Source organism: Misgurnus anguillicaudatus, chromosome 17 (assembly GCF_027580225.2).
Source record: "Misgurnus anguillicaudatus chromosome 17, ASM2758022v2, whole genome shotgun sequence".
Classification (NCBI taxonomy): domain Eukaryota; kingdom Metazoa; phylum Chordata; class Actinopteri; order Cypriniformes; family Cobitidae; genus Misgurnus; species Misgurnus anguillicaudatus.
Genome location: NC_073353.2, coordinates 16,119,766 through 16,142,438, shown reverse-complemented (window position 1 = coordinate 16,142,438; position 22,673 = coordinate 16,119,766). Strand labels below are relative to the sequence as shown.

Here is a 22,673-nt window from a genome sequence, read left to right as displayed (position 1 = left end):
TTGATGTCATGACGTATTGCGTGGGGTCACCTGGCGCATCACGACCGGATCTAGATGAGAAGTTGTGCTTTGGGGGTGTATATTTGTTGTTTTTCTTGTCAAGGGTGACGGTCGTTTTTCTTGATGGGACCCTTGTGCCTCGTTTGGGATTGTTTGTAGTCCTTTGAAACTCAGTTGAAAAAAACTGTTACGTGTTGAGTTAAGTGTTAATTGTTGGTGTCTATTAAAGTCCATTAAAATGAGAAAAATCCTGCAATGTTTTCCTCAAAAAACATAATTTCTTCTCAACTAAACAAAGAAAGACATCAACATTTTGGATGACATGGTGGTGAGTAAATTATCTGGATTTTTCTTTTAAGAAAATGGAATACTCCTTTAACAAAACAAAGGAGGGAGACATTTTAGAAAGCCATTGAGATGATGCATCTTTACACAGCTAAGCACATATCTATAAACATATTTTTAAATTCAAAACCACCTCCTAAAATGTTTATGCTGTTGCTGTGTAAATGTATTAATGTCATCTCTGAGCAGCATTAAACAATCTGTGTAAATACACTTTAATGCCACTTCAGATGCATCTTCTGTGCTAACTTTGACCAATGTAAACTAGCCTTAACAAGTCTAAGGAGACAAACATGAGAGGGAATAGGTGAAGGTGATCATCCATCAGTCAGTCAGTCGTTCGGCATCGATTAGGATTCTTCAGAAACACATCAGGTTAACAGTGACTGCACAAATATGCTTGTGTCCATCGTTTTTACAGTTTGACAGATATTCAACAGTATTCAAGACAGCAAAGACAGTTTGTATGTAGATCTCATGGGAAAGATCACTGATTATTAGTGTCTGACTGACTTAAAGATCTGATTAAAAAGGCATTGTGTCTGATACAAACAGATACTGTTTAAAACACTTCAATAATAAAGGCTTGCAGGAAAATAGTAAGGCAGCAGCGATTTAAACTTAGTGCAAATAGCAAAGTGATGTCGCTTCTTTCAGAAGAAAGAAACTCATAGAGGTTTAGAACAACATGAGGGTGAATAAATTATGACAGACTATTTATTTTGGGAGAACTATCTCTTTAAGAGTGTAGTTTCAGTGTTCTTAGTCTCGCATAGCCAGACCTTCACACCACTTTACATAGGCCAAGGACCACCCAAGAGTCAATATGACTGACACGTACAGTAAAGCAACCAATCACGTTTCGCATTGTGCCACTTCATGTTTAGGGGCTTGGAGATGTCGCCACAATAACAGACCAGTGTGCGTCTCTAAAGTTTATAACGACAATGGCAAACAAGTTAAAAAATCTCTTTTAGATTCTACCTACTGCTTCCTTTAAAAGACACCCAAGAGTTTTGCTTAAAGACTGTGAACCTCTAATTCCTAAATCAGACGAATTTGTATAGTTTCCAGGCAGACCATCAAAGAACGCCACACATATGTCTCCAGGAAATCCTGTGTAATTCAACCAATTAGTGGATGTCTTCGAAGTTGCTGAAGTGTTTCCAGATTAGTGTGCCGTATGCATCACACATCCTCCCCATCGCCTCCTTCATTGTTTTCTTTCTTCCACTATGCAGCAAGCCAAATTTGTTTACATTAATCATTAATACTAAATGCACAGGTTACTGTGCAACTCTAAGGAAACCAATTAAGCCTCAAAACATCTTGACGTCGGCCTTCTTCTTTATTTCAAAATCATAAAAATCATCAACATTGCATGAGCACAGGACAATAGAGAACTGCTGAGATGGTGAAAATGACTGAACTAAAATAACTGCTCATTAACAGATCTCACATAGCAAGTGTTCACTGCTCCTTGTTATCTGACACAGGCGTTTTTTCCAGCCTAATCATTTGTTGACTTGTACGTTTACAAGATTCATGCCATTTACATATGCATTCCTAATATAACCCATGACAAATGAGAGCACACAAACCAAATAAACAAAACACGTTTTTAAAGCACATCAGTAAAAAAACATAATTCAGTCACAATGGCCTTCCACTTATCAGCACAAAGCCCATCAGTATTCCCTGCCCGTGAGCATGCTGCTCTTTCTCATGATAATAGCCCGTGGGTGGAGGGGTGATGAGAGGGAAGAGCCGTATTCCAGGTCGGGGTGGCACGTGTCCCTGTGATGTGGTAAACCATCTGCTGAGCTCTCAACTAAAGCGTCTACAGGCCCATTTACATGCCACTTCATCAGCACAGCCCTGTTTGCCAGCCCATCCCATCCCAGTACCCCCACTGCGCTCGCCCGTTCAAACACAAATGAGTGCACCACACTGAACTCCCTCGAGAGTTTGACGCTGGCCGCCAGGTTTTGTTACCATTTCATTTCCATATATTGAATGAAGGAGAAAATTGCTCAGTTTTGGATACGAGAGGAAATAAGAGGAGAGAGAGAGACATCAGAAGTACCGGTGAAATTGTGTGGCTGCTCCACATTTGCATGTTTTAAAGCTGTCTCTACCTTTATCACTTTTATGTCCTAATGTGCAGTTTGAAGACATATTTGCAAAGGGCTTTCATGAATGCGTGAGACGTAATTATATGCACAGCAGGGGAGACCAGGGCTAGATGTCACGACAGCAATATTTCAGGAACAATAAAGGCCAATTGCACAAATGTTGCTAGTGGTACTGTTTGTTCTTTCAAACCCCAAACCATCTTAATTTTTAGAATAAGTTTCATTATTTATTTTTAAACTTAAATTTCAAGATAATTTTCTGCGCTTAACATCTAGAATTATCAAACTATTCTGTATTTATCTTTAATGTTTGTTCTTTCATAAATACTGTATTTAACATTGTGTTTTCCTGTTTAATGAAAGGTTATATTGTTATAACTCGCATGTAGGCTACATCAGTGCCACAAAAGATCATAATGTGTTAAATGATCTGTATCTTTCTTCCTAGACAATAATGGTGGAAATCTTTTTGTATGACTAGGCATTTTCCTATACAGAAATGTTTTTATTTTTTTAAATAAACATACCCTGAGAATTTTTTATAAAAGTGTGACATCTAAACCTGATCTCATCTAAAGATAAATACAAATAGTGTTTTTCTCCTCCTAAACTGCACAGCCTCTTGGAAAATATACAATAACAATCGTAAAGTCGTTCTAAAATGGCTACACTAAATCAATGAAGGCAGCACAATGATAGTAAACAGTTCAATATATTTCTTGATGATGCAATTATGGCATGCGATGAAGGGTTTCATAAAATACACATAAAAAGCAGAACTAAAACGTTTTACCGTTCTTTTATACCCAATAGCCTATGTATTCTACTTTCATCATTTTATTGTAGCGAACACTTCAGTAAACCATGATAAACAGTGAAAATGAGCAGGCTTTAAATGATTACTCCACTTTCATAAAACAAAACCTTACATATACGTAATCACGTCAAAAGGTTATGCATATGTAAAACACATACTGCAGATCATTTTAAACAATAAACTGACATAAAAATATGAATTAGTATCATTCCACATACAACATCTTCGGATCAGTCCTCTTTCTTCACACTTATATAAACTGAATGGGTAGTTTTGCATGCATCATGCATGACCTTTCAACGTGATTACATAATGTGCAAGATCACGCTGGTGCATCACAAGGCTAGTGCAAGATGAGAAGTTGTGGTTTATAAGTACTTCTTTTTTAAGTTTTTGGTGAAAATCATGATCGTTTTGCTAGATAAGACCCTTATGCCTTGGTTAGGATCGTTTAGAGCTGCAATTTTAAACTGCATTAAAACTACAATATCGTTGTGCACTAAAGTCCACTAGAGAAAAATACTGGATTTTTTTCCTAAAAATACGTAATTTCGACTTTTTTATAAAAGTGGAATATTTCTTTAACTATGGATTATCCATCATTGATTACAATTAAGCATCAAACCCCTTCTGCTTTGAATATGTTTTTAAATATGGAAAATTACAACGCACTTTGATCTTAGATAACATTTTTATTTTATAAATATGATTTATTCTATTAAAGTATACCAGATTGGTACAACAGTCGTTTGTATAGGTCAGTGGTAGCAGCAGCACAAAACCTCTTGGGTTCGAACCCAGACTGATAAAAAAATGTATACCTTGTGATGCACTGTTAGTTGCTTCAGATTCAACCACCTGCCAAATCCCTTAAAGTAAATGTACCATTTTAGAAGGTATATGTCCTTTGATCTTAGATCTTCTTTCCTCCTGAGCTAAATAACTAATGAATAATGGATGTATCCTGCGTGAACACTTGGATGATTCACGCGAAATTAGACTTATGAGGTGTCATGAAACATTTTGATAAAAATAAAATAAAGTAAATGCAAAGTAAGATTATAAAAATAAGAAGCATACAGTTACAAACATCTCTTCATGTACTTTTTTGCACATGATTTCAAATGACATCATACAAACCAATTTAGTTGTTTTTTCCACATTTAAGGAGAAAATTTTCATTACCGCAACGTGTCCATGACTGGATTTGTGTTCTTTGACATGAAAATATTTATAATTAAAAAATCTAAAAAATAAAAAGCTTCAGTGCATGTTATACTATAAACATTTAAAATAAAGAAACATGTGATATTTGGTGATCATAGGTAAATGTAGAGACAATAATAAGGAATATAAATGTGTCCAAAAAAAAAGTTTTCATCCTCCGCAACAATTTTCAATCACTCAAGATGGCTAGCAGGTAAGCAGCTCTTATTTTTTCTCTCCAGAAAAAAAGTTGAAATTTTGTTTGTCATAGTACCTAGACAACTTTTCAGTTCTTATTACCGAAACGTGAGTTTTTAAATGCATATATTTAATGTAATGTCATGTTGCGGTAATGATAATTTTTTATAATGATAATCTAAAAAAAATTTAAATAATTCTAATTCTAAATAGTGGTTTTAGTAAGTTTAGACCTTAATCTTATATGTGCAAAAAAGAAAATGTGCTCCAAGGGCTTTAAAAAAAAATCTGATGCTGGACACCTTCTAAGTCTGGATTTCGTGAGAATCACTTGGTAATGCTTTTGAAAAGTTTCACATTGGGTATTAATTGTATACAGTATGTTTACAATACAATTTATAGTACAGTATCAAGTATAGATAATATATACTGTAAAATGTTGATGCTAATATATTTATTTTATTTTCATCAATTTTCCATTTCTTTTTTATAAACTTACTAAAGTTTAAAACCATTTAAATCTCCAAATATAAAATAGCTTGTTCCTAGTAAACATGCAAAATTGGAAGATAAAGTTCTCAGTATTTTTGTCATCTTTTCCATCACAGTGCTGAAGTGTCAAAACACTTTAGGCTTGCGTGAATAGATGGTTAGACAGAAAACAACACTTCAAATCTATTACCTTAATCAGATTCATGGTCTGAACAGTGAAGTCATTATCAACCTGACACCCATGACTCACCCTACTATATATGTATTTCCACCCAGAAAGGCTAATAACACACAGACAGAGGCACACACACACACAGACACACACCAATAAATATCTGTGTCACTTCCAATTCATGAGCCAGGCATCAACTCTACACTGACCACATCATACAATTCACATCAATTCGCATAGCACCCATCCCTACAATTTTAATATTATTCCTTTTAATTGCTATCACACAGCATCACTTTTCTTTTAAAAAGCTCTTTGAATGGTTAGACTAAATTGAAGGCCAAAATATAGAAAAAACAAACCCAAAAAAAAAAAACAATCTTTGAGCAGCAGAGAAAAGCAATGAATATTTTACAGGGCGAGCGCAGCGGTGGGCCCAGCGGGGTGACTCACAGACATTTATGGAGCTTATCAAACCCAGATCTCCCACAGAGGTCTGCACATGGACCTCGCCGAGCGTGGCAGCTGTTTATCAGGTGAACTTTTGGTGAGTTTCCATCCTAGAGGCTTGATTTACCTCAATCAGTCATCTATTATTATTATAATGCGTGAGGATAAAGATTGTCCTTTTGAGGTTCTGTGGTCTGCTTTTTCACAGTGGGGCTTCACTGAGTTGAATCAGTGTGTCTGTATATTTTTAGAGGAATATGTCAGTGCTAAAAAGGATACTTGTTGCAGAAGATGATGATGGCAACCTGCCATGTTCATTTGGATTACACAGAGCTATTTATATTGGGGGTGATGGAAAAATGCTAATAAACTGTACAGTATATTGACTGTGTATTTTGTCTAATTAATCTCTTCCAGTCTGGCTCAAATTAGACCCACATAGTTGCTGACTAAACCAGTACTATGTTTATGTAAAAGATGGCAACTGTATTCATGAGAGCAGATTGAGCAGCATTGCAGTGCTGTCTTAAAACTGCAAGAGACAAGAGACAGCTACAGAAATATGACACCATATAGGAGAGATAATCAATCAGTGGCTTAGTGAAGGGAATGCTTGGATCTCTAAAGTCTCGGAGAAAAGCTATGCAGAATATCTTGAGTATTTTTATGTACATTATTAGAGAATATGATCATTATGATATTCTATTTCATGCTAATTGGATAAATGCCTCAGATAAAGTATATCAGTGGCGGCTGGTTACTGCTCATCCGAGGGGCGCAAGTTCAAAATATGTGTTCGGGGTGTCATGTGTGTTGCGCGTGTTTTTAAAATATGTTTGTTGTGTCATGTGAACCATGTGCATCACGTGTTTTGTCAAAATAATTGCCTGCTGCACACGCGTCAAAACCGCTTATGATAAAAGAGACGCTCACGTTCACAAAATACATGAAGACACTCCCTTAACAGTAAACTCTGATTACGCATCAGATTATGCAAGTATCTACCGAGCCCCTAAGGTGACATTGGAGTAATAAAAAATTAAAGTTTCATTTTGCATGCTTATGTGAAACTTTCGCGCATACGTAAAAAGCGAAAGTTTCACGTGCACATGCGATAGTTTCATGTGAGCACACGATAGTTTTACGTGTGCACGCGAAACAAAACTTTTTTTCATTTTGGCTCCATGTCCCCTTAGGGGCTCCATAAGTATTTGGCAAACACGAGCGTCTTTTTGTCATAAACCCTTTGAACGCGTCTGCAGCTTATTTTGACAAAACACGTGATGCACACAGGATCTCTCGATGCGCGGAACACATATTTTAAAATTACGAACCACACACATGGCGGGCTACATATATGTTGTGATGAACTTCGCATCATGCGCCCTAGATAAAAGAAGTCACCGGCGCCACTGAAGTATACAGTATTTAGTAAGCTATCATCTGTTTATTTAGACACCTAAAGTTACTAACAATTCCCTTTAGAATTAGTATCACTGATTTACATCTTGGAAAAAAAATTGTGTATTCATGCATAATCACATTTAAAAAACAAAGTTGATTAACACAAAAATTATGGCATCGAATAATTCTTACAGTGTACTTATTTCTTTATTTAAATGACCCGTCTTTAATTTTAATAAAAAAAATAATTTCCTTTTTTTATTTTATTAGTATTTTCTATTAATGCTGCTTACTGTGTCATCACTGTTACTATAAATTATATACTTATGGCTGAGGATTGTATCTATGAAAAAAGACTAGGGGAAAAGTTTGTAGGTCTTGTTGTATTAAAGCATTGATTAAACCATGGATGAAAATGATATTGAGGTACAAAAGTTGTCACTTGGAAGTAGGACTGTGTATTGGCAAGGGCCTCACGGTATGATTCATATCACGATACATGATGCGTTGTATCGCGTTATGGTACGATACAATACTCTGGATGTTACAATACATTGCAGTACTTTTTCTTTTATCAAAACTGTAAAAAAAATAGAGCTGGCTTTGAAAGCTGCAGGCATTTTTTAAATTTCTGCCATTTTCTTTAGAGACATTGGTCGAATGGCTGTATATGACAGACAACTGGACAGTAACAACTGCAGCGGCGGAGGAGGTCGTTTGACGCACACAGAGGGATTTTTAACAAATATTGATAGATTGAAATATCGATACACTATCGTGGAAAATGTATCACGATAGTTAGCTGTATCGATATTTTTGCACAGCCCTATATAAAAGGTCCCAATATCTACTATTAAGGGAACAGATATGCATACATTTAGCAGTATGTATCTTTTAGGTACTAATATGCACAATTTATATAGTGCACTTTTTTAACAGTACTGTGCCCCATTGACAGCTTGGTACATTTATTTCTCAGCGTGTACCCAGATAAGACATTTTGCTTGCTTTTTGTATCATCTACTGATTTTAGAGTAAGATTTTTTCAGATGACTGTAAGCTGATTAAGTGTCAGTAAATGGAAGAAATAAAGCCAGCTGGCTGACTGCTTGGTTTTCATCTGGACAACTTTTATGTTTAATGAGAATTTATGATTATTATACCAACATTTCTGAATCAGTGCCTGGGAATAATTATTTTAGAGATGTATGTACATTTCATGTAATAAAAATGTATCATATAAATCACTACGAGACAAAGTATAAATGACAAATGAGACGGATATTAACATTTGAACTGTGTTTATATAAAATTAGAGAGGTTACAACAAGACAAGACTGACAAGCTTATCAGAGAGATCATAGTGAATAAAGAAACCTTTTTCAGACATCAGTAGACTCTGGGACGGATCTGCTGACTTCAAAGAAACTTTTAAACCGTTCCTTTGTTAAACCTGACAAGACACCTGAAGGATTTAACAATCATGGCCATAACTGAAGGGAAGACGTATGACTATAATCAAATTTAGTACAATGAAGATAATTTGCATCATTATAATGTGCCCTTTTCATGTACTGTGTTTATGAATAGGATTAGCCTACACGTTGTCTCGTAATAGCACTAAAAGGGCTTTGAGTGGTCTTACATAAGTCAGCGATTTAAAAGGACAGTCATATACACAATCAGAGAATATTCAATTATCAAAGACCAACAAAGCCCTTTTCTCTCCCAAACCTAGGATAGAGTTAACCTACAGAGGCATATAGTACTTAAAGCTTCATTATATAAAATCAAGCATCATATATCTTCACTGCTTACTACCCGACAGGATCCACTGTTCAAGCAATGCAGGTTTCCTCCCAGGGAACACAACACTCGCTGATCAATTGTAAACCTTATACAATATGTCTGTCTGTAACTCTGCCCCCTTTAATAAATCGAAAATGATAGCTCTGAAGCACAGAGCACTAAATCGAGTCTCTACAGAAGTACTTCATGGGTGACCTAAAGCCAGCAGTAAGTGAGAATGAGATCTGACAGACAATTCACATCTAACTTCATACAGTATAATGATGACCAAGTGGTAACCCTCTTCCAAAACCTAGCAAGCTTCTTTACTGCTTTTATGGATACATGGCAACATGTCAGGATACAATAATACAGATAAATAATACTTTTAATCATCATTTTTGTAATCATTTTTGTTTAAAATCACCTAATCCGCCATCTTGGATTGATTTTTCAGTAAGCTCACCAAAATGCATTGCCTTCATCCATGAAAAAACATCCATGTTGCCAAGCTTTTGTGCATGTCTGATGCCTTAAAATGCTGCCATTATAGGCTCACTAGGTTTTGGAAAAATAGTGTAAGAAATCGTTTTCAAAGGCTGTGCACAGTGTTATAAACCTCAAACACGTGAGGTGTAAAAAAGAGTAGATGTGTGAATTAAGGGGTTAACAGTGAATTTGTTAAAGAGAAACCTCTACGTACGATATTTCATTAAACACAACTGAAGAGAGTCGTAAAAAACAAAAAGAGCAAATGTAAAGTCTAGAAAGTGAGTCGTGTCACACAGTGGTTTCGATATTTTCAATAATCTCCACAATGGATTTGGAAGGGGAAAGCAGGGTGCACTCATCCTGGTCCCACAGACTTCCCGGACTGGAGTTCCCATCCATGCTAAGCTCATCGTCTTCCTCGGACTCTTCCTCACAAGACTCAAGATAGTGACCTTCCAAAGCATTGATCCCCGAGTCCTCTGAGCTGGAAGGAGAAGAGCAGTGGCCCATTTTAGGTCCCTTAACGTTATCCACGACAACAGTCTGCTTCTCTTCCATGTGCTTTATCTGGGGATTCGCTTTGGTCGGATTTCTTTGAGGCGGAGTGGGAGGGGCCTCCGTGTGAACCGGGGGCCGCTGAACGTAGCACATTTTGCCGTTGATGCGTTTGACGATGTAGTCATCGATAAAGAGTTCTGCAATGTTGCAGTATTTAGGAGACTCCGGACACGGTGGAGGCAGGAAGCAAGGGGAGATACGGAGAAAGCGTTCCATTAGGGAGATGGACAGATCGATGGTGTCTGTGCGGTCAGATGGAGCAGCCGGCACGGATGTGCTGGGAAGCTGGCCGACATTGGTCATGGGCTGGTACACATATTTACCTGCACAAACAAAGTGGAAAGAGATTTAATAACTGAACATCTAGCAGACAACAAATCCAAACGTGTGCATTAAAATTTTATTATGACATGTAAGTGCTAAAACCTGAGGTGCTACTAGAAAGAAAGAAATACGGACTTAATACCAAATTTAAAGTGAGAGGATGCTTTAGTGGATTCGGCATGCTCGCAGTGTGCTGCACTATTGACACCAACCTCTGCCCACTTCATCATCCTTTTAAAAAAAAGCTGTTTTCATTAAATCATACACATTGTTATTTGACATTGAGGCAGTTTTCCCAAAACTGTGAGCCTTTACATCCCAATGAAAACTATTGGCTTTATTCCATGTTTAGATTTACATGTTTTCTCAGTAAAGAGACAAATTTCATTACATAATATATAGAGTCCACGGATTAAAACATGCGTAGAGTCAGAGAGACAAAAAACAGAAGGTTATGCTTTAATCCAGCTAAATGGTATTGCAGTGCACCAATAAGCAAAATAAAAATGTATACCTTGCAATGCACTCTTGCTTTGTTCCCACACCTTAGTTAACTTCAAATTCAAGGACCTTTCAAGGACTTTCCAGGTCCAAATCCATCAAATTCAAGGACTAAATGTGGGGATACATTTCAAGTGTGAGCAAGGTTACATTTTGTTACCTTTAAAGATACATTGTTGCAGTTCCCTTTTGAGGGAACTTGTGCTGCGTCACTGCGGTGACACTTTGGGGACGCCTCTAAGGGTAAGTGCGTCTGAATGTGTATATCAAAGTCAACCAATGGTGAGGCTTAACGACAAAGACAGGGTGACACGGGAGCCAGGAAGTATACTGATATCTGAAATATTGCCACCAAAGATGGCGGTACATTGATGCAGGAAGTATGGCAAGGGAGACGTAGCGTCTCGTTCCCTTCTCAGGGAACAACAGTTACATACGTAACCCGAGACGTTTTCATTTGTCAAACACAACTATGCAAAAAGCATTTTGGTATAAATTAACATTCGCATACAGAAGATATAAGCATTGAAAGCGAACAGTTTAGCATGTGTGCTTAAAAAGTCTAGAATTTTTATGATATTATCCTACACTACACAGGGAATAATATGGATTTTTCCCCCAGAAAACTTCTTGCATAAAATAGATTCAAGCACTTTCCTGTAATTATGTATGTATATTTTCAAAAACTTTGCAGGGCCTTGATCCCCCCCAACAGATTCACAAACTTTCAAGGATTTCAAGGACCCGTGGGAACCCTGAATATTTTATTATATTGCAAAATAGTTGACTAATAATGTTAAGTCTTTGGTTCCCTGTGAAAAGAGTCACAATGTACTGACGTTACTGAATGCGAACAGACAGATCTTTGGCCTTGTTTCACTCGTGCACATCCATTCAGTCAAGTGACACTTACAGGGTGTCCTAGAAAAGGATGGGACAAACGGTACCATTTCCGTTCCACACATCTGTCAGAACACAACCGGGGTGTGATCAGGAGATCTACAGTATGACAACACTAATCCACTGTTATCTAAGGCCCAGATCAACATGCATTCACTCGCTCAAGGCATTTTATACAAAGCCAGATACACACTGCATTTTAATACAGGTGCTACTGTGCTTAATCTCATTCTGTACACACAGTGTTTATTTATTTACGAGAACGACAAAGCATTCGACAAGCAAAATAATCCTTGAAAAGTCATGCGGGGACAACCAAATTCACATTAAATCCTCGTGCTTTATACAGAACTGCGAAAACTGTAGTTGTTAAAGGCTTAACACTGAATCTGAGATGAACTGCATAAAAATATGGAGCGTAATGTTTTTAAAATCCTTTACACACACACCACACACTGTTAAAAAAACAGATGAATTATACAGAAGGCATCTCTACGGAGATAAAATATGAACAGAAGCCTCATCCCATTTGTTTCCCTATTACAGATTTATATTGAATAATTAAGAATGCACTGTAAGCGCCTGTCAAAGATCTCACGTTTGGTGTTGGCTGTAACCATACTGTATGACTGAGGCACTGGGAATATTTCTTATGTTTCTTTGAAATGCGCTGCTCACGGGATGTTTTTTATCGCAAATAAATTTCAGGATGAGGATTATAGCATATACTGTGCTACCTATGTGTGCTGTACATCATACTAAAGCTGTAGATGTGTAAGCCATGAACAAAATATACTTTTTAACAAAGACTCTTTCTTTGTTATCATGCAGTGATATAAAACATAAAACAAGGCCTTTCGACTAGTGCAGTGGTTTACAAACTGGGGGTGCCAGGAGGGCCCCAGTTTTGTGACATTTTATTGAATATATTAATATATCATGAATTCTGTGTAATTAAACCTAAAAAAATAAGGCTACTAAACAAAAGCCCTATTTTTTTGTATAATTTTATGTTTTTTTATTAAAATTTTGAGTTTTAGAACGTCACAAATTGTTACAAATTTTCTTTGGGGGGCCGCGAAGGAATGCACCGTACACAAGGGAGGCCACACGCTGAAAAAGTTTGGGAACCACTCAGGGCCGGCCCTGGGCATAGGCGGAATAGGCAAATGCTAAGGGCGCCTCAGACCCCTTGGGGCGTCCAGGCGCCCAAATTATTATTTTTTTTTATATATGTATATAAACATTTAACTATAAATATTTATAATTTTATAAATATTTTGCACAAGAAAACAGCAGTTATTAATGAATCTAGCATAGTATCTCTGAAGATCATGCTGTTAAATAGCTCTGTGGCTATACTGCACTGAAGCGGCAGTTTAAAATATAAACCCAGAATTCAGCGAACGTCAAGAACAAGAAAACGGAAACAACAATCAGACAGAGACGCGGAATTTACATAATGTTACATAGACCATGTTTAAATTTCAATGTTTCTGCACAGAAATACCAACTTTGGTATCACTTTGTTTGTTATTAATAAGCTGCGCATTGGAGTGCTGGCCGCGGTGCTGAAGACGCGCTCGGACGGAGTACTGGTGGCAGCACAGATATTTACGTGCAACCTATTGGAAACTATTATTCGTTATTATATAATTATTATTCGTTATTTTACTTTATTACTTCCACTTTAGAAGAGTTCTGCACTTTTTATTTCAATATTTCTCTTTATATAAATACTATTTTGTATCTATTATTTCATTATTTTACTAACCCAACTAACTCATCTGCGCTTTCCGATAGGTTGCACGTAAGAGGAAAAGTATAGCTTTCTTCCCTTTGAGAAGAGTTCTGCACTTTTAAACTTTAAAAAAAATATCTCTTTACAAAAAACTTTTTTCTTCTATTTAAAAGCTGTAATTTCGTTATTTTACTTACCCAACTAATGACTCCTCCGCTTTCCAATAGATTGCACGTAGATATCTGTGTATATGTGCCATCACGCGTCTTCAGCACCGCGGGGAGCAGCCAGCACTCCAATGTGCAGCTTATTAATACCAGACAAAGTTGGTATTTCTGTCCAGAAACATTAAAATGTATACATGGTCCGTGTAACGTAATTTAAATCCCGCGTCTTGGCCTTATTGTTTTTTTTTTTCTTATTCTTGACGTTCGCTGAATTCTGGGTTTATATTTTAAACTGCCGCTTCAGTGCAGTATAGTCACAAAGCTTTTTAACAATGAGCACAATCTCCCGAGACACTACAACATGCTACTAATAATTCATTAATAAGAGCTGTTTTCTTGTACACAATTAAATATTTTAAGTTAAATGTACAGTGTTAAAACATGTAAACAATACAAGATTTTAATAATGTCAAGATCAAATGCCTGAGTAACAGGGTATTGTGTGTATGTGTTCGTGTGTTTGTGTGTGTTTCCAAAATATTTTCAAAATAAAGAAAAACAAGACAAAGCTGTGCAGGTTTTTTCTGTGTAAGTTTATGAACAAAATGATTGGAACACAATTGTGATTCTGTGATTCTAAAGGGCACCAGGTGAAATCTTGCCTAGGGCAGCAAATTGGCCAGGGCCGGCCCTGGAACCACTGGACTAGTGGACTGTGACCCAAAACACAAGTAAAACTGACTTCCGTTATCGTCAAAAATTGTAAGTTAAAAATGTTGATTCTGCCTGTGCAATCCAGTCTAAAGTCTCATAATGTCATTATGAGATTAGGAGCATCAAAGTTAAATTTCAATTATTGATTCAAAATTAATTTTAATGTTTGACATGACTTTACTCAGTCAATATTAAAGATGTCAAGGTTATATTTTCTTTGCATTATGTAAGATGATTTTATGTAGACAGTAAATAACAAAAAAAAAAAAAACTTTAGCTGGGTTTTCACAGACTGGGTCACATATGACCTGGTTCACTGGCAACAAGGATAAACATGGTTTGTTCCGCCCACATTGTATTATGAGCTGTGAATTATTGACTGCTATGAGCATGAAACATCAAAACTCAATTTTGTACAAAACAATTCTGGTATTCTGTTGGGTCTCCGCTCAAAAGATCTGAGTCCTGAACCACATAACCTGAACCACTGCTGTACAATAGGTGCTACACAAATAGTTTTTTTTTTCTTCTGTTTATGTGTAGACCTATTCATGAATACAAATCAAATAAATATAAGACAATATCAGTACCACTTGATTTTACAGTGTATTTGTTACACATTACGTGTAATTATTATCAGGGCTGTGTATCTGGCGATTCAATGCGTATCACGATAAAGGGTTGCGGAACGGTATGATGCGATGCTGTACGAAAGGTGATATTTTGGGATATTTCTTATTTTTGGAATAGAGTAGAATACAATTTTAGGAAAGCTGTCATCTAGAACACATCAACATATGCAAACCTTAGCAAATATTTCCTGTCACTCTTAAAGTTTAGAAAAGACTGCTATTTAGTGGTTGATTAGGTAAACTCAGAATGAAACAACTGCCATGAATTTTGTATGATTAAAAAAAAGATAATGCGTTTTTGAGAATCAATACAGTTTTGGCAAACAAAATATCACTGTACGCACGTGAGTCGATATTTTCTTACCTAACCCTAACCCCTAATTATTATGAGAGTAAATTATGCACAATTGCATGCAACTAACCCTAAATCAAACATAACCCCAACCCTATAGTAAGTAGCCTACATGTTGTTAAAGGGCACCTATTTCATTGCTAATAAACAACGTTATTTTGTGTATTTGGTATAATACAATGTGTTCGCATGGTTTATGGTTCAAAAAACACATTATTTTCCACATACCGTACATTTTGTAGCTCCAGATTTCACTCTCTTCCTGAAACGCACAGATTTTGTACAAAATGTGCCGCTCCTTACCATGTTTGAACGATTCAGTCACAATGCAATGCTAACTGTAGTTAACTTACAGGCTGTGAGTCAAAGCAGGAGGAATTGTGATAATGTTGGTCTTGTCTACATCACCAATCCCAGGAAGTAAACTGTTGCCTATAATCTGTGTGTTTGTTGTAGTTCAATAAAAGAGATTTACGTTGGAGACAACAACTCGCGTCAATGTTTACTTTGGGGTTTGTACCATTTGCGTATCGTTAACATGTACTAATACGGACACACCAAAGGAAATGTAAAAACGTGAATCGGACCATAGGTGCCCTTTAATCCTTATTACTCAGTATTTAAAGGGATAGTTCACCCAAAAATGTATTTACTCGCCCTTATGTTGTTCTAGGCCTGTATGAATTTCTAAAGTAAACACAAAGATGAAATTTTGATAAATGATGATAAGCACACAGCTGGTAGAAACCAAGTGGCGGCCGGTGACTCATTTTTTGAGGGCACACGATGCGAAGCTCGTCACAACATGCAGCCTGTCATGTGTGTGGTTTGTCATTTTGAAATACGTGTTCGGCGCGTCGAGTGAACCTATGTGCTATTTTGCTTCATGTGTCAAAATAAGGGCCCGCTGCAGACGGGTCTACAGTAAAGGGTTTATGATAAATAAAGCTTGCGTTTGCCAGATACTCGCATAATCAGAGTTTACTGTTAAGGGAGTGTCTTGCGTGTATTTTGTGAACGTGAGTGTCTCTTTTATCATAAACGGTTTTGACGCGTGTACAGCAGGCACTTATTTTGACAAAACACGTGATGCACGTGGTTCACATGACGCATCAAACACATATTTTGAAAACACAAAGCAACACACATGACACTCCGAACACTTATTTTAAATTAGCGTCCCTCGATGAGCAGTCACCAGCCGCCACACTAAAAAAAAAATGTTTCATTGAATTTAATCAATTTTTTGGGGTAAGTGGTTGCAATCAGTTTGTTTAAGCTACATTTAAACAAAAAAGATTAGTAACGTAAAATAAAATATAAATATTTTGTTTAAATGTAGCTTAAATAAATTGATTGCAACCACTTACCTCAAAAAAATTGATTAAATTCAATGAATCATTTTTTTCAGTGCACTCTGGAAACCACTAACTTTCATAGTAGGAAAACAAATCCTATGTAATTCAGTGGGAACTGTTAACTCTGTGCTTACCATATTTTATTAAAATATCTTCTTCATCATCATTTATCACCATACTTCCATAGTATTTGTTTATCCTACTATGGAAGTCAATGGTTTCCACCAGCTGTGTGCTTATCACCATTTATCAAAATTTCTTAAGAATCAGAAAAAAAGAAATTCATACAGATTTAAAACAAAATGAGGGTGAGTAAATGATTACAAACTTTTCATTTTTGGGTGAACTATCCCTTTAAACATATAATTACACTCTAACAAGTACAAGGTAAAATAAAGTCTAACTGAAATATGCATAAATCTAATGTAATAAATATGTAATATAATGAATCTAATTAGCGTAAAAACTGTGCATTTTGCAAAAAAATTGAAAGTCAACAAATGAATTCTAATAGGATTTTAAAGGTCCCCCCAAAAGATTCCAAAGGAAGCAAACTACAAGTGGTGGGATTGTATTTCTGTGTGGTTTCTTCATGTGCGATGAACAATAGAGGTTACACTTGTTCAGTTTGGCGTTCATTTATAGACTTCTTTCTGTTCTTTGTTTTATAAAACTGTTGGACAAAAGTGCCGGATCTCCAAGGCAGACCACAGAGTTCACAGAGGAAATCAATGTCTGACAGCTGGAGCTGCAGGCACAGGACCAGAACCAGGAGGTTTCCTTTCTTCACACATGGCCATATAACATCACTACACAGCGGGTACACACCTGGAGCGCAGACTATGCTGTCTGCTCTGGAATTGCTCAGAGATGGATGCTGACAGCAAACACACCAAAGCTTTCTGTATCCGGTACAGTGAGTGCTGTGCACGTGCAACATTAATAAATCATCACAGAGTGTTGTCCCATTGGGATTCTCCTTGCAGTATAAGAAAAGTTAAGCAGGAACATAGCAGACTGTACTTTTCGCCAACAGAAATAGAAGCACATTAGATTCGAAATTTAGAAAGGTCATGCAATTGTTATGGACTTTAGATCATTCAATTATTTGACAGGTTAAGCTTAGGTCTTATCCGTGGGGTAAACTCTCAGTGGCAATGACAAGCGTACAGTTTGCCCATGAAAAACAGCATTGACACAACCATACATCTCCATTAAATGGAAAGATCTGGCAGAAAACGATAAGCGTTTCACCGAGTCACATATGGGTAGGACTTGACAATCGGGCGATTCATCATATTATATTGTGAATAGCTTTCATTGTTTGTGCCTGGTGTAATTTCAAGCATCTTATCTAATAATGTAATGCAACAATGCTCGATGATTTCAGCCGTAGATTATTTAACCAATGCACATCAGGGTGAGCATGCTTTGCTACAATTTTCTGCTACATTTAGTACTTCTCACAATAGTGCACTGGTCAATAGTTTATTACAGGAGAAGCATGCTGAATGAAAAACCATGAGCACATTATAATAATAGTGTGTCTCTACAGCAATAATGCACATTAAAACTGTCATCACTATACGAACCGAATAAATATACAGTAGGTATGCATGAATGCATTTGTAAACCAATATGTAATTATGTAATAAGGTGATTTATATTACAGTCAAGCTTTTATTGCTCAAATATATAAATAAACCAACAGAATAACTGGAAACACTTTAAAATAAGGTTGTTTTGGTAATATAGACTATATATGAAGAGTTTCGTTGCAAAACGAGATAACCACCGTTTTTTTAATTGTATAGAAATCTTGTTTTTAGGTTGTGCATTCCAATTCATTTCAATGCAACTGCAGTTGGTTTGTTTTGATTTAAACCTTCATAACTTAAAAAATACAGCTAAGTAGCACCATAAAACAAAATAATAACATGATAACATAATAATAAACATGTTCTGACAAAAATGTAAAAAAATTGATTTATCTCGTTTTGCAACGAAACTCTTCATATTGAAAACAATATGGTTTTCAGCATTTGTTAATCTTTGTTAAATGCAAATTACTCATTGAATTAATTAATGTTATTACACGGCACTTTGAAATGCTTAATTCTGATTGGCCAGTCGTTACATTCCAAGGTATGTGATTTCGAGATAAAAACGCCTGAAACTAATAACACACGACTGAGACTTAATTTGATAGGGACAGTTTAATATTACACAAAAATTTAATATAAAAATGTCTTTTAATAACATATATGACATTATATTCACAAATGAATTATCAAATAGCGTGTTTGTGACATTTCAACGTCTTGTCTTACCTAATAACTAAAAGTAAATGGGTTTTCCTCACAGTAGGTCTGCATTCGTTAAAGATTAGCAAATAAAATATTTCAAATCAATATTAAATGTTTCTTACCTTACTTATGAGGTACATAGGCATGTAATAACCGGGATAATGTACAGGCAGCTTATAGCGAAATAAGTTGTTAAAGCGAAATAAGTCCCTTTAGTGTTATACAAAATCACAACTTGATCACACAGTTGAAGCTTATTTCTGCGATAACAACCTGCTGCCTATACATTATGCCTTACTTAACAGTTATGATTAAAAATGTATTAGTAAATGCTGATATATTGTTAATTATTAGTTCATGAATTAATAGTGTCAGCATATTTGACCGGATCTGTCTCTTAACAGCACAAAGTTAAGAAAACTGCTGTGAACAGATTAATCTATAGCTACACTGAAAAAAAATGATTCATTCAATTTACTCCATTTTTTAAGGTAAGTGGTCGCAATCAATTTATTTAGGCTACATTTAAACAAAAAAATTAGAAAAACAAAACAAATTTTAAATTTGTAAATTGAATGCATAATTTTTTCAGTGTAATACAGATGAAATTCAAAGGTTCTGTGTTAAAAAAAATCTGGTCATTGTGGAAAACCTATTAGCCTATTTTTTATTTTTGTGCCTGAACTTAAAAAAGTTTAAGTTACATGAGACGTTATTAAATATTGTTTAATCTGTTTAATTGTCATGGCCTCCCTTTACCACAATGAAACACTTGGGATCTGACGTCAGTTTCACAAGTGAAGTGAACTAGAGGAAGTAAACAACTGCTAAGGGAGCACAGCAGGCGCTTCCTACGTATAATACATGCTATCAAGCGCCATATTCAGGAGAATGTCTAAATAAAGACTGAACAATATAGAGGTTATTTCAGGGTTTATGTGGGGTGATGTCTGTTTTGATATAGTCAAGAAGAAAATGTTAACCTAATGGTAAAGTCTGACTGAAAATGCTGGTGGGACATTTCTGGAAAGATATTCATCTCTCACCCATCTTGCTTAGTAAGAAATTATCTTGCTTGTGCTCAAATAAAAGCACATAGCGCTGAGAGAATGTGGAAAACCGCATCCATGAAATAAAAGACAGCAGTTTCTGATGACAACACAGGTTCATAAATGTCCACAAAACAGCTGGGAAAATACAGTAGGAAATCAGGTTGTGTGATTGTGCACACACTGGATAGTTTGAGTAAATAAATAACCCAGCATTTTATAGAGTGTAGATATTCAGAAAAAAAATGACAGAAATGTCTTTCCGATGTACTGTTTGGTAAAGCAGTGATTGTCCTTATTACAAATAACTCTTTGCAATGATCAACACTCAACATTTTCAGAATAGAATAGAATAGAATAGAATAGAATAGAATAGAATTTGTCTCTATATTGTCAAAGGTACAGTAGGTAACTTACAGTGACACCAGCCCAAATGACAGCACCAGTGTAGTTTGAAACATTTTCCATGGCTGTGAGTAGCGCAGATTGACAGTCCATCACAAGGAAGGAAGTCCGGCCTGCCTGCACAGCTTTTAGCCAAAGCTTGAGCTTCATCTAACTTATCACTCTTCAGAGGCTTTTGCGCTCCTGAATAAGCCATGATTATTCACTCCCTGAAAGATAAGAGCCATGCAATGAGCTGTCAATCTACTGACTTAACATCAATTAGAGACAGTACAGTTTCAGTTTAAAGTGATAAATGCATTTAGTTCACGTTAACAGTACAAACACATAGTTCATAGGCTAATTAATAATCCTAACTATTTTAACAATTTACATGAACATTGTGATTGTTAATACTATATGAACTGGTTATGTAGAATGTAATGCAAAATACTACACATTAAAATAAATAAAAAGTACAGCCTGTAAATATTTTGTTGGCTTAAACTCCCTAATTCAGGTTAACGCGCTCACAGTTGATGTCCTACCATGGCACAACATCTGCATTGAACTTCACCCGAACAAAGCAGTTCCCTTTTTAGTCGTGATAAATATGAAGAGTGGCATTCTTTCAAAGGAAACTGCCAAGTCGCTTCTTGATGTGGATAATCCTTTGGTTTCTCTATTCAGTATTAAGTGTAAAAACAGCTGGATGCCGTGTAAATCACGCGCGTGAACGTAACGGACTCGCTATTTAGAAACAGCTCAATAAAGCAGCGTGTCGTAAAGATACTGTGTGTGTCGATGAATGTTTCTGGGTGGAGCGCTGTTCACAGACTGACTGAATGTCTGACAGTCACACAAAGATTATACTGCAAACATCTGCACTGACAATAACTGTCCAGTGAACGGCGCTGCAATCTCCTCAGTACGAGTACACGTCACCAACTTTATTCAAGTGTAGTAGTAGAGAGCATTATTTTATCATTAATGTTAATAAAAGTCCCTTTGACATCAACATTTATTTTTTGTCTATTACTGTGAATATATTAGTCTTAAAGATATCTATGAATTAGCGTTCTCCAACACATTGACAAAATTCACATTTAGGAGATATAAGCATTCAAAACTTACCGTCTCTCACTTTTTTATGACGTCATTCTACTCTTGAGCCTCTCATCCAAATCTCTCCTTTATTTTCCACTCTTTTTGCTGAAATTAAGTTTGTTGTTTCTTTTCTTATACTTCTAAACAGCAAAAATTTTAAAATTTTTAAGACATTGTGATGATTTATTTAAAAATGTAATTTTCTTATTGAGCTAATAATTTAAAATTTCAATGTACACAAACCCATAATGATTTTGCTTTCTCTCTGTATTGTCATTGTGATTATTAATAATAAAAAAAATCTTCCCTGAAATAATATCTACTAAATAAGTTCTGCAATAAAAAACACTCCAATTTCAGGCTGTGAGGTAAACTAAATGCCATTGGCTATTTTAAAAATGGAAAGGAGCCACCACAACTTCATGTTTCATGGAAGCAAAGATGCACACTTCAAGGCATTTCAGTGAAACTTAAAGAGCCCCTATTTCATTGCTAAAAAAACAACTTTATTTTGTGTATTTGGTATAATACAAAGTGTTTGCGTGGTTTATGGTTAAAAAACACATTGTTTTCCACATACCGTACATTCTTGTAGCTCCAGATTTCACTCTCTTCCTGAAATGAATTTGAAAAGCTCTGTGTCCCTGATTGGCCAGCTAATCTGTACGTTGTGATTGACCTGAATACCTCTGACATCAGTCAGAAATGTGACGCTCCTTACCATGTTTGAAAGATTCGGTTACAATGCAATGCTAACAGGAGTTAACTTACAGGCTGTGAGTCCAAGCGGAAGGAATTATGATAATGTCTGTCTTCCCTAAATCACCAATGCCAGGAAGTAAACTGTTGCCTACAATCCGTGTGTTTTTTGTATATCAAAGAAAAGAGATTTACGTTGGAGACGATCACGCCTCATTATTTACTTTGGGGTATGTACCTTTTGCATATCGTAAACATGTACTGAAATGTAAAATCGTGAATCGGACAATTGGTGGTCTTTAATGGTAATATTAGTATACAACGTTATTATAGACTTTTAAACCAATACCCACACACATCTGGTGTCACAAAAGGCCTAGTA

General features: G+C 36.0%; 1 protein-coding gene across 1 annotated transcript; it reads right to left on the bottom strand.

The window, feature by feature from the left end:
* Positions 1 to 8,408: 8,408 nt before the first annotated feature.
* On the bottom strand, positions 8,409 to 21,533 carry LOC129452189 (UPF0524 protein C3orf70 homolog B). The gene is made up of 3 exons (XM_073855050.1): positions 20,999 to 21,533; positions 20,519 to 20,717; positions 8,409 to 10,380 (listed from the first exon to the last, which is right to left on the bottom strand). The coding sequence occupies exons 2-3, from the start codon at positions 20,700 to 20,702 to the stop codon at positions 9,788 to 9,790; spliced, it is 777 nt and encodes a 258-aa protein (XP_073711151.1). The 5' UTR covers positions 20,703 to 20,717; positions 20,999 to 21,533; the 3' UTR covers positions 8,409 to 9,787.
* Between the last annotated feature and the right edge of the window lie 1,140 nt (positions 21,534 to 22,673).

Coding starts and splice junctions, on each gene's coding strand:
- LOC129452189 (XM_073855050.1), bottom strand. CDS start 20,702: ATGGCTTATTCAGGAGCGCAAAAGCCTCTGAAGAGTGATAAGTTAGAT. Junction 10,381..20,518: donor TCATTTGGGCTGGTGTCACT/GTAAGTTACCTA, acceptor TTGTTTGTGCAG/GTAAATATGTGTACCAGCCC.